This window comes from Neolamprologus brichardi, chromosome 3 (assembly GCF_056152115.1).
Source record: "Neolamprologus brichardi isolate AB-2024 chromosome 3, ASM5615211v1, whole genome shotgun sequence".
Classification (NCBI taxonomy): domain Eukaryota; kingdom Metazoa; phylum Chordata; class Actinopteri; order Cichliformes; family Cichlidae; genus Neolamprologus; species Neolamprologus brichardi.
In genome coordinates this window covers 32995740-33011681 of record NC_142106.1, presented here as the reverse complement: position 1 = coordinate 33011681, position 15942 = coordinate 32995740, and the positions used below count along the sequence as shown (strand labels likewise).

The window sequence follows — 15942 nt, the reverse complement described above, 5'->3', positions numbered from 1 at the left end:
TGTTAAAGTCAGGTGAGTTGAGAGCGTATTAGTCACTGAGATGGGCTGTCTCTAAATAGTTGTTCACCTCATAACAAACGCTTTATCAGACAAACATACGAAAAGATCCTTTAGGAATCCAATGTTAGGTAAGTTCTATATCTAATTTAGTTTCACTATCATTAGTATCGTTAAAAGAAATCACTTTCTTTCTTTATGATTAATTTTAACCTAATGTTAGGTTCACTTTGTTGGTTTGATAGTTTGTCGTCATTGTTGTTTATTCATAGGCCTGCTGTCTGTTCCCCTTTTAATGTTTTAGTAATAGCTTGCACATTAAACTGTATATAATAAACAAATCCGGCCACACGTTTGTGTTGACGTCACTCAGAGTCAGCTGTTACTAGGATCATCGCGGCGCCACACGTCTTTTGACTGCACCGTGCTTGTCCCGCAGCAGGATCGACGATGGCCTTATTCACCTACCTGGCCGGTCTCCCGCACAGGTAACACTCAGCGTATTCACTCACTCATGCGCGTGTTACTTTTGGTTACATGTTCAATAGTCTGATTTCACTGGTAACGACTTTTTGTTATGGTTAGAAACTGCGAACCGGAGAGTTGGCTCTTTACTTCGATCATTTAGAGTCTGACGGTCTGACATCACAGTGATTCTAAAACATAAAGCCTGTCATTAAAAACATAGTACTGAAAGTTCAGAACTTACTGTTACCAGGGCTGGAGTGGTAATTTGGCACACCGGGAATTTCACAGGCAGGGCGATGGATCAGTTCAAGGGCCCCCGAAGTGTGAGCAGCCCATTCGTTCATTTTCATTACCGACACTGTGTCGTCCAATAAATTCTCTTTACGCAACCGGGACCTCCCTACCTTCCCTGCGCGCTCCGGCGCTTGAGTTCAGTGTGGAAAAAAGTTCTGAAAAGATGGAGCTGAGAAACTGAAACCGAAAAATAAAAAAAAACTAAAAATAGATGTACAAAATATGTCAAAAGAACAGAGATATTATCTGCAGGGGTGCTGTTAAAAAGGGAGGAATTAAAGAGCTGGAGAGATGTCATTAGGAAGATTCAAGGATCTCACTAAAAGCCAAAGTGTGGCTTTAAATCATAATATGCTGCATTTCAGTGTAACTGAGAAATAACCCAGCAACACCAATCTGATTAAAACCTGTGTCAATAACTCAATGCCTTTTTTTGTCGTTTTTTGTCCCATTCCAGCCCCGACTGTAACTTATTTGAAGTGTTCTTTTCTTTCCGAAATCGAAATACACCCACACACAACTGAAACTCGGGGGGGGGGGGGTGTCTCTTTGAAGTGACACTGTGCTCTGTTACTGTCTCGCAGACTGGTGGCCTCAAATACTATAACAAAACAGGAGAAGTGTTACAACCCTCTCGACCTGACATTTACATTTGTGGATAGAGAGGATGATTTGGACTGTAAGTATTACTTGGGTGCAGCAATAATGAGAATTATTACAATAATAACGGTGAAAATCATTTTAACCAACTGACATAAACCAATGTCACAAAACATTTATTCTTGAATTTGTGTGTGATTGTTCTCAGTTTTGTATGAAGGCTTCAAATCTCTCAGAGCTCAGATGTCCTGTGGTCACGCTGTGACCCCGACCTCTCTCACCAACTGGTGTCGCAGGTTGTTGGAGCAGGTAGGCCACGAAAGGTTGACTTTGTTAAAATAGATAAAGTAAAGTCAGCATAAATAACAGTGTACCTAAATAAATAAAAGCAGAAGGCATCGGGCGTGGTGCCAGGTTTCTGATTTTGGGATAAATTAGATATAAAATTAACCATGGTAATATTTTTAATCCTACCACAACATACGAGTACACACGTTTGTGTGTAAGTGATGAAAAATAATACCTGATCTATTATCACATCTTATTTTAAACATAATACACTGCAAGCGCTCTTTGGTCTCCAGACACATCACTCAACAGTGTGTACACAACATTTTAGGGCCTATAATCACCTCGAGTTGAACTACAACCTGTGAGGCACTTCAAGAAATCACACATCTAAGAGACTGATAGACTCTCCCTGGGTTTAAACGGTGCTCTTCTAAACAACCTTACAGCCACTTTTTATCCTTTAAAAAATCATTTTATTCTTTTGCATGTCACAAGGTTTTGGAAAAAAAAGTATAAAAACTAAACGAGCACCTAATGAACGCTGTAAAAGCCTGTATCAAAAATCTTAACCTGAAACCTGTAAATTTTATCATAGCCTTTAGACTTCAGTGCAGCGTTGAATTACGCCTGTGCTTGTCCAGCTGTGACCTTTTCAGTGTTTTATCAAACCATTGCATATCTAGCAATGCAGGTATTAGCAACATGAAAAAAAATTGCTTATTATATAATTTCTTTTATTAGCTAATAAGTTAATGAATTACAGAGCAAGTCTTACCCACAATATGGTATTTATTGTTTTAATAATGTTTTAATAATGTACGTTTAACTGAAACAACAAAAATCCAGTTCATCAAATTGTTTTGTGTTTTGTTTCCAACATGTGAGTCTAATAATCCTTTTACGTCTCATTATTCCAATAAAGGGTGAAAGCAGGTTTGTGTGTGGTGCGTCTGGTTGCAGTGCTGAGTGGACTTTGGCAGAGGTTTGTAAAATGGGTCTTTTGACCCCTGAAGAAACTGAGTACTTCAGAAAAACCCTGGAATTCAACGCTGCCAGGCAGATGCTTATCATCAGATTTGTAAGTTTCTCAATAACATATTATATTTGCTGTAAATGGAAATTTGTTATTAGCGTTAAATGTCATTCTCTTGTCTCCATGAAGTGTCCTGGATGCGGATCCTCTGTGACGAGAGAGAACGAATCATATTTGAATGTCCTCTGTAAAGTGTGCACATCAGTAAAAGGACAGACCTTTGAATTCTGTTGGCAGTGTTTGAGGGAGTGGAAGGGTGCACGGCCTCGGAAAGACCGCTGTGGAAATCATGGCTGCTGCAACCAGTCACTGAAAACGCTAAAAGAATGCCCAGATATCATCTTTGATTCAGTGAAGGGTGTCAACGGGTGTCCCTCTGTCCGTGCCTGTCCCACCTGTGGGTTACTGGTGGAGCACAGCAAAAGGCACTGTAAATCTCTTGTTTGTCCTCGATGTAAGGTGAAGTTTTGTTTTGTGTGCCTGAAGATCTTCACTGAATGCATAAAAACAAGTGGCATTTCTGCACCTTGCTCCAGTGGAGTGGCCCCCAGGCAGACATCTATACCTGTATGGCAGAAGAAATAATAGTAACAACACAAGGCCATCAAACTTCACTTTGTTTTGGTGTTGGCTCATGTCGTAGAGCAGATCAGCTACTGATCGGAAGGTTGGTGGTTTGATTCCTGGTTCCCCCAGTCTGCATGCCAAAGATCCTTGGGCAAGATACTAACCCCAAATTGCCCTCTGATGCGTTCATCGGAGTGTGAATGTTTATTAGTTTCACTTGAGTTTAGAAGTGATTAGAAGTGCTTGTATGAGTGGGTGTGAATGGGTGAATGAGGCATGTTGTATATAGCGCTTTGAGTACTCCGGGAGAGTACAAAAGCGTTATATAAGAATCAGTCCATTTACCATTTGTAAAATCTCAAAAATAAATTTTAAATGTGAAGTTAAACACACATTCTTTCTTTTTGTTAGGTTTAACCAAACGTTAAGATGTAAAACATGCAGCTCATTTAAATAAATTGTAAAAATGTTGTTTGCAAAAACATTTTAAATAAAAGCCAGTGAAGTTTTTTTTCTTTCTGCCATGTCATTGCATAGAGCCAAGTGTCATGTCAAATGTTTACCTTGATAATATATTACTAAAAATGTGGTCCCAGTGTAGTGAATTTTACTTAGAAGCACCACATTAACAACTAGTACAGCAACTTGCCTATATTTTTGTTGAAGACAAAAACTTTATCATTTTGTGCTGCAGGCGGTAAAACCAGCTTTTGTTCATGAGTATCAAACTTTTATGTATCATTTTACATGATATACATGACAGTCTGACTCCTGCGAGAAAGTTTATTCAAGTTAAAACAAAGCAAATCAGAATTTTACTTCTTGCGTAACTTTTTGCAAATAAGTAATCTAAAAGTGCAATCCAGTCCATGACAAGTACAGTGGTATTCAAAGCACAAATAATAAAAATCAGTACATTATTTACTTTCTTGAGGTTGTTCCGTGTGCCTTTACATTTTCTCATTTCTTAGTGTCCTGTAATGCTAATGATATTGCTAACATGACTGATTTATTATTTATAATTGTCTCATTGGCTCTGAGCACAGATGCCAATGAGATAGAGCATTTCATTTCCCCGGTGTTTGTACTCTTCGATTTGTAATTGGTGTCTCACACAATTTATCAACAACAAAAAAAGAGAAAAAAGAAAAAAGTAGCTAATGAATTGTTTACACCCTGAGAAACAGCTTGAAGTAACTGCACAGGTTTAACAGCGTACAAAAGCATTTTTGTCCTTGTCCTGTATTAAACGGTTGGAGCTCGACGATGGAGCTCAGTCAGCCTCCGTGAACCTTGGTCACCATCTGCACAACAGAGTTGGGCTTGATTTTACAGTCTGACAGCGATGCAGAGTCGTCGTCCAGGGGCTTTCCTTCAACGACCAGACGAATTTCACCCAAATATTTCTCTATTAAAACCCCGGACTTCTATGTATGAGGCATCGTACTAACATGCTTGCAATGCAGTTCTGAAACATGCAAATAAATATTCAGTTTCATTAGATGATACGTTAAGAAATGATACAGAATTCTGCTGGAATTGTCTGAGGGAAGCATCCACGACCTCAGAAAGACCTCTTTAAGACCTCTTTGCTGCACTCAGTCTCTAAAAGTACTGTCTTTGAGTCTGTGAAGGGAGTCCATGTCCCTCCATCCATGCCTTACTCACCTGTGGCATAGTGTTGGAACACAGCCAGACACATTGCAAATCTCTCTGTTTGTCCTCAATGTAAGGTGAAGTTTTGTTTTGTGTGCCTGAAGACTGAATGCGTGACAACAAGTCAAATATCTGCACAATGCTCCAGTGTGTGGGCTGCCAAACAGACCTCTATACCTGTTAGGCAGCAGAAATGATGGAAAAAGACAGCAGCCTGCTGGAGCTTTGTTTTCTTTGCGTGTAACGTAATTTCCCATACAGTGTTTCATGTCCTTCTCTGGTTATAACATGAGGTCAGATTTGGCATATGTAATCATTATTGGCTTTTGTTGGTGAGATATTTTGCTGTCACATGTGATTTTTTTTTTGCTTATACTGCTTTTAGTTTAAGTCACAAGGACCATAACAAGTCTGAAACTTTTCATTTATTCATAAATCTGAAATATGGTTGAACCTGCATATACTTTATGTATGCATTCCTTCATTTCAGTTTAATTCCATGAGATAGTATGCTTAGTAAACTAGTATACTTAGTTTCAGTTATTTAAAGCCATAATTAAAGCCTTGTTTTCCCAGCATGAATAGGTTGCTGACAAAATTCCCCACAGATCCACCTTTATCCTAAATGCTGGTTAAGTGGCACAAAGAAGAACATTTCCTGCATTGCTGTGGTTTTCAGCAGAATCAAGGGTATTACAGAAAATATGCAATAAGATTTAAATATGGAACCGAAGATGACGTGTAAACCAGAAAATTAAAATAACTTTCAAACATATAAATAATGCTCATCATAATGCCTGCTAGCTCAGTTTTGAGTTGAATCACTTTATCAGGCATGATGCTGTCATTGAGATGAAAACTGGAAACTACCTAATACACCCGCACCAATGTGTGTTATGTAACCAGAACAATGTTTGGTTTGGTTTTTTTACTGTTTCACATCCTGGTTGTCGTGCCAAATGATAGGTATGAGTGGATTCATCAGTAATCTTATTATTATATCATTTTTTATCCAGTTTGATACACATTCATAACACCACAATGGCAAAAGTAACACAATAACCATTCCAATCTCTCCAAATAAGACAATAAATCCAGTTGATAAGCCAGCCCAGTGAAGCTGATTGGTAGATCGGGTACTTTCCACAACTTTGGCTACATGGTGCAAGGTTCCAAAAGTAGAGTGATAAAACCCATAAATGCATAAAATAAGATATTAAACCTGGACTCACTGCAGAACTAACACTGATTACATAAAAAAAAAATGTACAAAATAATCCTGACTGCTAATCTGCAGTTGCATGAGTTTTCGTAGCTGGTGGAGTGAAACCGAAAGTGATAACGAATAAATAAAAAACAATCTAGGGCATTTCCTGGTGTGTGCAGACAACAGCTTCTGTGTTTACTGCTCATTCTAAACCTGAGAAGGATATCAGGTGAGTGGTGATAATTCAGAGAAAACTGAAAGGACAGCTGAAAGAGAGGGACTGAGAATCTGCTACAGCAGAGAGAAGGGTTGTTTTGGGAGTGCAGGAAAGAGATCACAGAATGACAAAGCTGAGTGCGGCATGAGCTGAGTAATAAAAAAGGATTCAACGTAGATGCCACAATCAAGGAAACAAAGGCAACAAGGGCAACCGTGGCTCAGGGGGTTGGGAAGCGCATCTGTAACCGGAAGGTCGCCGGTTCGATCTCTGTCCTGGTCGTTGTGTCCTTGGGCAAGACAATTAACCTACCGCCTACTGGTGTTGGCCAGAGGGGCCGATGGCGCGATATGGCAGCCTCGCTTCTGTCAGCCTGCCCCAGGGCAGCTGTGGCTATAACCACCAGTGTGTGAATGCGAGAGTGAATGAATAGTGGCATTGAAAAGCGCTATATAAATCCAATTATTATTATAACAAATGTTATATACCCAAGCCATATTGAGAAGTGTGTTGAAGACAACAGAATCAAAACAACAGAAAAGTGGCAAAAATATATATTTGTGCAGGTAAAAAATGGCTTTACTATGATATGAGGTCTGCCCAGTTAAAGACAGATCAACATGTTTAAGATCCTCCCGCAGATTTCATTTATGTTCACATCAGAGGACCGTGAGGCCTCAAAAGCTTAATTTTATGCACTGTAGGTAATAGTGGAAATTTATGTCTGCTTTGGTTTGAACCACCAGCCTTCTGATTAGTAGATGAACTGCTATACTGCATAAGTCACCAGCAGAAGCTGGTGTGGTAATAATATTGCTTAACGGCAACTGCAATCTAAAGGCAGCACCCAACAGTCCAAAAGGAAACTGTGGCTGGGTGTCATGGCAGAGACTGATGAGGAAGCGGTCCTGAGCTGTAGCTGGATGCTGTTCCGATCCCAAGCAGACTGAATATACCCCACGGTTTGCATTTTCACCTTTAGCCACCAGCCAGCTCTTCTTCATATTTATTTTTGTTTTTACTCTGTATATCAGGTATGTGAATTAGAGCAGTGATAGGTGGTGCCTATTAGAGACAAACAGATTTTTAATGCCTGCATGTAGCAGTGTGGAATCTGTAGCATGGACTACTGAGATTAGTTTTCAGAACACAGACTGTAAAAAAAGAAAAAAAAACTTTTATTATTGAATAAGATGGAAAAATATCTCAATATGACTTTCTTGGGAAAAATTATATACATTCATAGTTATTTTTGATATACCAACAAATAGCAAGTTACACAGCTTAGCAGGGAAACACAAGCACAAAATAAACACAAAATACATTATTACATCCTAATTATTCATCATTTACAGCTCATGATAATTAATTAGTGCTGAACTCTAAGCAGGTATGGGACAAGTCTTGAAACAGTTAAAGATGACGGATTTTGTCCTTTGGTGTATCATATTTCAGTCCTGCTGTGAGTCTTGTGGATGCAGTTGAGTGCATCAATGATGATCAGCCACCGTGGACCTTCGCCACCATCTGCACCACAGACGAAGGTTTGATCCCATATTCAGACAGAGATGCAGAGTCATCGTCCAGCGGCTTCCCTGAGACAATCAGCCGGACTTCACCCATAAGATATCCTACACACACAACACAGGAGGGAGAGGAACCTCACTAAATATATAAAGATGTCACAAATAATTATATCATGTTTCCTGAACATCACTGAAGATTGTTATTTTTAAGTTGCACTCAGACAGCACATGACTTTGGCCACTGCTCAACTAAAACTAAACTAAGTATGAAAAACATTTAATTCAACTGTAATAAAAATATTAACTGGAGACAAAAACAAAACCTCAACAACACAGTTTGTGCGACTTACTGAAACAGCAACACAGTACACAGGAAACGTGTTTGTAATTGTGGTCATATCTGTTAACACAGCCTGTCTGAGCTGGCTTGAGCTCACATGTTTACTCAGACTGAGATGTCCACTTGAATGTGTGGTTGAAGTTGGTGTGTTGCATTATTGTGCTACACAAATACCTCACATAACAATGACACCAAACGAAATCGTTCTTAATTATATTATTTTTACCAATAAAATTAAACACTGCATGTAGTTTTTTTTAATATATAATTTAAACGATTCATAAAGTAGACAAAGACATCTGAATGTAGGCTTACAATAGAGCCACGTGATCACTTAAGAAGTAATTTTTCTTTTTGATCTGTTTTAGGTTTTAGGCTTACCTTTCTTGGGAAACAGCTTCAGCGCTCCTTTCTTCAGGTCACTGACCGTCTTCCGCTTGCTCTTGGAGTGGTTTAATTTAAGAATCCCCATTTCCCCTGCAGGTGAGAGAACAGACAAGCTGTACTTGCACATTTTGTTTGTCTGGATCGTGTGTGAGCGGTACGAGCTCCTTCAGGTTATGTTAAAGTCAGAATAGGTGTGGGCTGAATTTATAATTGAGATGGCTTTTTCCTTTTAGGTGGGTTGTCCCAAATCGCTGTTCACAAAGAGTAGCGGTAGCAGCTTATATCAGCCTACAATGGCGGCTTTATCAAAAAACCACACCAACAGATGTGTTTGGACTGTTAGGGAAGTTCCATATCTAATTTAGTTTCACTATCGTTTTAAATCGAGTTATAAGAAATCGCATGGTTTACTTTTGCCACACATTATGTTTACACTGTAGGGTGGATAGTTTACATCAGCTGAACGAACAGACCCAGGGCTGGACTGGGACAAAAAATCGGCCTGGGCATTTTCACTAGAGACCAGGTATTATAGGAAAAGCCATAAAGCCTTTGAATGAAAACAAACGCTGTTGTGACAGTGATGTACAGTCTTGTTGGTATATATATGATTTCTATACATTTTACATCAGATGACCACTTTGGTTGAAAGATTTAGTTAATTATTTATTAAAAGCCAGACATTTTAAATTAGAATAAAGAAGAAAAGTACTTCTTTGTGTCCCCCTTTCCCTGTTCATGCCCTACCTGGCCCCCTGGCAAAACTTTGCTAGACCCGCCCCTGCACAGTTACCAGCTGTCAGCTATGTAGAAAAGGATCCTGGCGTTATTTGTCTCTCAGAAACAGTTCATAACTTCAAGTCATTCATGTCACCTAAAAGGTAAACCTGGTTGTTCATCACCTTTTCAGCTCTGATGATTCAGTAAGGACATCTCCTGGTTTCATCTTCATGTTTCCCTCTCACCACATATCCAAATCAACATCATGACCAGCAGCTTTACAGCTGTGGCTCCAGCAAACATCAGCTGGTCCTAGAAAGTAATATTAAATAAATTCTAACAGCAGCTGATCAAGCTTAAACGTGCTGTTGTTGTTTAGCTTGACCTCCGCTGGTTTCTCTTACTGGTGCAAAGTGGGCGATAAACAAACAAGAGAGAAAAGCCGATCAGCTGATCATCGATCAGTTTCATGATTGAAGTGGCAACAGAAGAGGGAGGGGGAGAGAATGAGGGAAGAAGAGGCAGCTGTGCAGCATAAAAACACAGAATAACTCCAGCTTTGTCTTTTTTCTATTCTAGCTGAAGTACGGGACAAATCGTGTTCCTTTTCACCTCAATACCATGTTATTCTGTTTTTCTGTGACAAGATTGCTTTTAGAGCCATTGCCCAAGAGAGCACTAAGGTGCATCCGACCTCCTTTGCTATAATTGGTCCAACCCAGAGTCGTTCATGACCAATTGGCCAGTCCACCACCTTTCATTGTCTGTACCATTACAGACAACAACAACAACAACACTGGCCCATAAAAATGAAAAATCACCATCTGCCCACCGGGCAAATGCCCAGTATGCCCAATGGCCAGTCCAGCTGTGGACATGACCAATATATGTCGTTATGATGATCTATGCCAATGTGGTGTCTGTTCATCTTTTAATGTCCCTGCAATCAGAAGACTTCATACTCCACTGTTTCAGTGAACATATCCTGAGATAACAATTCAGGCCAGGAATTAAACTCTATCCCAGCCACCTTATAGGTTAACTCTGTGTTATGTGGGGATGTCAATGAAGGAACAACACTGATGTTGGTTGTGCTGACTCACAGAACGTCTGATGTGGTGTGCATATTTAAAGACAAGATCCAGAAAGCCATTCTTAAAGGTTTATTATGGCAATGAGGTGAATGGATGGATGGATGATTTTCTCTAGACATTCAAATAAGAACAAACCATAACAATTAAGGATCAAACCAAATCACAGTGCTATCATGCTACTGAAAGGATTCAGTAGATTACTATATCAGCTTGTGTCACTAATGCATCCAACATTTCCATTTTTTTTAAGTTATGGCTCTGGTGTAACACAACCAGGGGGAGGGAATATCTATTTACATTGCATGGCAACCAGATATAAGGTTAAACAGGGTCATCTTTGTTCTCAGTCTGCTGGTGAGGAGGCAAAAGTGGAATTATAAAGACTCCTGGGTATTTCCAACAGCTGGTGCTGTGGCCATCTCCCTGTACATCTCATCCACCTAACACACTGCATACTGTAATAGCCACACCCTTTTTGCACATAGGGCCTACTCTTTTTTCTTTCTTTGTTATTCAGATATTTATCAGTAAGTGACTTATATGTATGTATATATAGCATATATTGTGCTATTTCTTACTTCTTGTATTGTCTGCACGCTCGTGCAGTAAAGAGAGTGTATGTTGTAACACAAGACACAAAAAGAGAGCTGATTAAGTTGTTTAACTAACGTATCTACACCAGGCATGCTGTAGGATATGTAGCAGCACTGAGGAGGTGGTTTGACTTGAAACGATTTTCAAAAAAATCAAAAAAGGTATTTCGACTTTTTTCATTTTTGATTTTCAACTATTTCGAGTTCAATCTCGAAACTTGGAATTAGTTCTCAAAAGGAACACTAATGAACGAAATTAAATAATGAAAAAAAAGTATTTTAATAAAATCAGGACTTGTCGTAAAAACCAGCAGGCACAGAAGTGCGGCCCTGAAAACACACACACAGAGAGGGAGAGAGAAAGAGATGGGAGGGAGGGAGGGAGGAGTATCGCTGCTCATATTCACCGTAGAACAACACGATTCTTAGTCGACGCTGGAGATACTCCCGTGAACAGTACGCAGTGACAGTAAAAGCCAAGCCAGATGTTTAACCGGACCACACCTTTGTGTTCTCCTCACCAAGATTCGGGTGTTGCTCCGTTCATCAACGTGCCAGATGTCTATTACATGTATCCAGTGTGTCCCGCAGACAGAGCGCCGATGTACTTGCCCCCGCCTTTGCTGCTGCACAGGTAATAACTCAGGTTACATCTGCTGCTCCGATTCCACTGCTAACGATCTTTATGGTCTGACTTTTCGTTACGCTTGTAAACTGCGCGATGCGATAATTCAGTGTCACAGCCTGACATCACAGTGATGCTGAAACACGAAGCCGCTGATCAAAAACTTTATGTTAAGAAGAAACGCGAGCTGTGTGCAAGTATCAGAAAACTGCGCAACACTGCAGCTCACACACACTCTCTTTTTTGAAGTGAAACCGGAAGTGTTCATTCTAATCTGTTTGTTGTTGTTTCGCAGTGTGACGCCCCCAAGCGTGCCAACAAAACAGGAGAAGTGTTACGACCCTCATGACAAAACACTTAGATTTGTCGATGGAGAGGATGATTTGGACTGTAAGTGTCACATGGGCACTTTTCAAAGTGACATCGAACAGATTCAACTTTAATATAGAAATAATGACAATAATTAAATACAATAATTTTACCTGTGCTCACATTAGGTTAAACAAAACGCATGATCATTTATTCGCGTGTAATATTGATATTTTTTTGCTTGTGTGTGATTGTTCTCAGTTTTGTATGAAGGCTTCAAATCTCTCAGAGCTCAGATGTCCTGTGGTCACGCTGTGACTCCGACCTCTCTCACCAACTGGTGTCGCAGGTTGTTGGAGCAGGTAGGCCACTAAGGGTCAGCTTCATTAAAATAAATAAATAACAGACAACATCAGACACAGCAGAATAATTTTGCCTGCGTCTTGAAATTACAGAAGTTAATGTTTTTAATGCTACATGCACATGAATAAATCAAGGAAACAATGCCCAATATATCATCATTATTATTTTTTCCCTGCGGACTGGATTGGAACGATACTATTTCATTTGTTGATAAGATGCAGTAACCCTCACACAACATAGTGTTTATAGTTTTATTAATCAAAGATTAACCTAAAGGTATTAACTGCAATTCATGAGATTGTTCTGTCGTTTGTTTTCAACCCCTGATCTTTATAAATAATGTACCTTTCCATATTTCAATAAAGGGTGAAAGCAGGTTTGTGTGTGGTGCGTCTGGTTGTAACGTCGAGTGGACTTTTGCAGAGGTTTGTAAAATGGCTCTGCTGACGCCTCAAGAAAATGCATATTTTAGAAGAACCATGGCGTTCAATGCTGCCAGGCAGACACATACGACTAAGATGGTAAGTGATTCATTAACTTATATATTTCATGTAAATGGAGAATTGTTAGACATTTCATCATGTATTACATGTTGCCCCACCTCTGTCTCCATGTAGTGTCCTGGCTGCAGATCCACTGTGATGAGAGAGAATGGATCAGACTTGAATGTCCTCTGTAAAGTGTGCACAGCAGTAAAAGGACGGCTGTTTGAATTCTGCTGGCAGTGTTTGAGGGAGTGGAAGGGTGCACGGCCTCGGAAAGACCGCTGTGGAAATCGTGGCTGCTGCAACCAGTCATTAGAGACACTAAATAAATGCCCAACTATCACCTTTGGTTCAGTGAAGGAGTGTCCCTCTGTCCGTGCCTGTCCCACCTGTGGGTTACTGTTGGAGCACAGCAAGATGTATTGTAAATCGGTTCATTGCCCTCGATGCAATGTGACATTTTGTTTTGTGTGTCTGAAGAGCTCCAGTACATGTTTGATAACCAGGTGTATTCCTGCCCCCAGACAGACCTCTATACCTGTCTGGGAAAGACACAAGACACAAGACACTGTTAAGTTTCACTTTCTTTAAATTAAGAGTGTCTTTTCTAAATCAATCCACCATGCTGTGTTTTTTAATTCTCTGCTTTAAATGTCATCGCATTAAAAAAAAAAAAAATGATGGTAGTGAGAAATGTATTACCGAATATGATCTTTGCAGCTGTGTCATGTCTGAACTGTAATGATAAATCTGATAAATGCCATTCATTCATAAACTTAGAATAAGGTTAAACATTCTGTGTGCTCATCCTGTCCTCTGGTTACTTACATATATAACACATGTCGTCTCCTTATCACACATTTTGTTTGTTTTGCTAACTACGTGATGTTAAATCTGTTTAGAACAAATGTTTTGTGTAGGAAAACCTTGTTTTGTTTAGTAAACGTCACGTAACCCAGGGATATCAGTATATTTTTTACTCTTTTTAAATGTAAAATCATTGTTAACGTATTCACATGTAAGTCACAGCATGTATTGCACCGAGGTAAACATTTTACAGAAGAATTTCTATCTCTATTTAAAATCCAAGCTCTGATATGTAATGTTCCAAGGAGCCCCTTCCAGAGCAAAGGTGTCTCGCTTTTTCCCCAGACATAAAGGTTTACTAGGCTTAATAAAATAAAATAAAAACATCAATCATCTTTGCTTCCAGAGTGATGATCTTTGGAAAATAGCCCGAGCCTTTTAGACTTATTGCCAGGTTGCCAACCCAAGCTTTTGATCTCAGGCATCAGTGATAAAGGCCTATGATTCTGTGATACGCATATCAGTTGACCATTGTAAACTTATGTGCTTGTGTTCCCGGCATGAGGTCCTTTAAGCTAAGGAATGGATCAGCTCCAGAATGAGCTACATTTGAAGCAAGTTGTTTCCCTAAGTGAGTTTAAATAAATGCTTAAAATTTAAATAGGCAAAGATCGGCATGCAAATGTTTTAATGGATAAATTATCTGACTACTATGTGAAAATGTTTTGGGACTTTTTTCTTTCTATTTCTATGTGAATGATCACTCATCTATCATAATTTGTAAAATGTTTTAGTGTTGTTGTAAATGAGATTTTGAATCTGAATGGGGTTTTATCCTGGTTGAATTAATCAGGAAAAAATATTTTTTTAAAAATTGTATTTTATTTTTTAAAAAGGAACGTGTTCTGGCTAAAATTCCCCAGATGTTCTCCTTTCCCCCTCAATGCTGGTTAAGTGATACTCTGCATTGCTTTGGTTTCCAGAAGATGAAAAAAAGATATATTAGAAAATACACAAAAAGATTTAAATATGGATGAACTGTAAATATGTAAATGATGCTCATCGTAATGCCTCAATTTCAAACACAATCATTTAGCTGGAAAATGGAAACTACCTAACAGCTAAAAATTGCCCGTATCAGCGTTTGTTATGTAGCCAGAACAATGTTTGTTTTGTTTTTTTTGCTTCTTTACATCCTGGTTGTTGTGCCAAATGATGGTTATGAGTGGACTCATCAGTCCTAGTTTACAAACATTCAGATTAAATAATTTTAATATTCAGTTTGATGCACATTCAGAACATTGCAGTGGCAAAAGGAACGCAATAATTCCCCCAAACTCACCAAATAAAATAATAAATCCAGGTCATAATGCGACACAGCGTCACTGGTCAGATCAACTTTGACTACAAGGTGCAAGTTTACAAAATATATAGTGATAAAACCCATAAATCATCAAATAAATAAATAAACCTGGACTCTCAGCAGCACTAACACTTTTATTATAGAAATTAAAATCATATAAGTGCTGATCTGCAGTCGTATGACTTCTGGTAACTGGTGGAGAGAAAGTGAAAGTGACAAAAACAAAATAAACAAAACAGTTTTGGGGACACTCCCTGGTGTGTCAGTGTCTGTGTTTACTGCTCAAACCTAAGAAGGATAACAGGTGGGATCCAAACAAACAGAGTACAGATAATTCTGGGAAAACTGAACCTTTAAATTTGTCTTAAGATTATGTGGTTTCACTATGAAGGCAATAAAAGTTTGACTTATAAAGTTTAGCACCTTGTTGCTTGCTGGGCAAGATCTTCTAAATTCACATAAGCTTAATGTGAAGAAGCTGGGGTGAGAATCAGCATCTCCAAGTCTGAGACCCTGGTTCTCAGCTGGAAATGGGTGGAGTGCACATCAACACCACTGGTCAGGGTTGAGCTGCTATGTTGAGTGGAGGACTTTAAGTGATGGGGGAGCAGAGCAAGAGATTGACAGGCAGTTTAGTGCTTTACTGGTTTGGTGTGGTGAAGAGAGCTGAGCGTAAAAGTAAAGCTGGTGATTTACATGTTGATGTATGTTCTTCCCCTCACCCATGGTGAGAATTAGACTGTGGATACAAGCAGCAGAGTTTTTTGTGAAGGATGAGGGCTCAGCTCTTGAGATAGAGAGGTATTATTGTTGTTGTTATACTCTTTCTTTAGAAATATTATCATCATTTTCTTAGACTCATTCAATAATAAATGATGGGAATTCCACTCGTTTTTTAGGGCTGGAATGAAGCCTATCAAGTAAACATGACAGTGGTTTTTAGAGAGCCAGGGGAAATCCTGTGTTTAAAGTAGTTTCACTATCACTTTCTCTTTAGACA

General features: G+C 39.1%; 2 protein-coding genes across 2 annotated transcripts; both read left to right on the top strand.

The window, feature by feature from the left end:
- Nucleotides 1-404: 404 nt before the first annotated feature.
- Nucleotides 405-3767, top strand: LOC102779867 (uncharacterized). The gene is made up of 5 exons (XM_035912494.2): nt 405-485; nt 1344-1438; nt 1568-1668; nt 2573-2728; nt 2813-3767. Exons 1-5 carry the CDS (start codon nt 448-450, stop codon nt 3266-3268), a joined length of 846 nt encoding a protein of 281 aa, XP_035768387.2. The 5' UTR covers nt 405-447; the 3' UTR covers nt 3269-3767.
- A 7667-nt stretch (nt 3768-11434) lies between these two features.
- On the top strand, nt 11435-13601 carry LOC148104254 (uncharacterized). Its single transcript, XM_087839321.1, has 5 exons — nt 11435-11624; nt 11911-12005; nt 12186-12286; nt 12653-12808; nt 12905-13601. Exons 1-5 carry the CDS (start codon nt 11476-11478, stop codon nt 13361-13363), a joined length of 960 nt encoding a protein of 319 aa, XP_087695447.1. The 5' UTR covers nt 11435-11475; the 3' UTR covers nt 13364-13601.
- Nucleotides 13602-15942: the final 2341 nt, after the last annotated feature.

What these genes read in the sequence shown, in the direction of transcription:
- LOC102779867 (XM_035912494.2), top strand. Translation starts at nt 448, where the DNA reads ATGGCCTTATTCACCTACCTGGCCGGTCTCCCGCACAG. An exon ending in CTGGCCGGTCTCCCGCACAG is followed by an intron (nt 486 to 1,343) that starts GTAACACTCAGC and finishes ACTGTCTCGCAG; the next exon opens with ACTGGTGGCCTCAAATACTA. An exon ending in AGATGCTTATCATCAGATTT is followed by an intron (nt 2,729 to 2,812) that starts GTAAGTTTCTCA and finishes GTCTCCATGAAG; the next exon opens with TGTCCTGGATGCGGATCCTC.
- LOC148104254 (XM_087839321.1), top strand. Translation starts at nt 11,476, where the DNA reads ATGTTTAACCGGACCACACCTTTGTGTTCTCCTCACCAAGATTCGGGT. An exon ending in TGGAGAGGATGATTTGGACT is followed by an intron (nt 12,006 to 12,185) that starts GTAAGTGTCACA and finishes GATTGTTCTCAG; the next exon opens with TTTTGTATGAAGGCTTCAAA. An exon ending in AGACACATACGACTAAGATG is followed by an intron (nt 12,809 to 12,904) that starts GTAAGTGATTCA and finishes GTCTCCATGTAG; the next exon opens with TGTCCTGGCTGCAGATCCAC.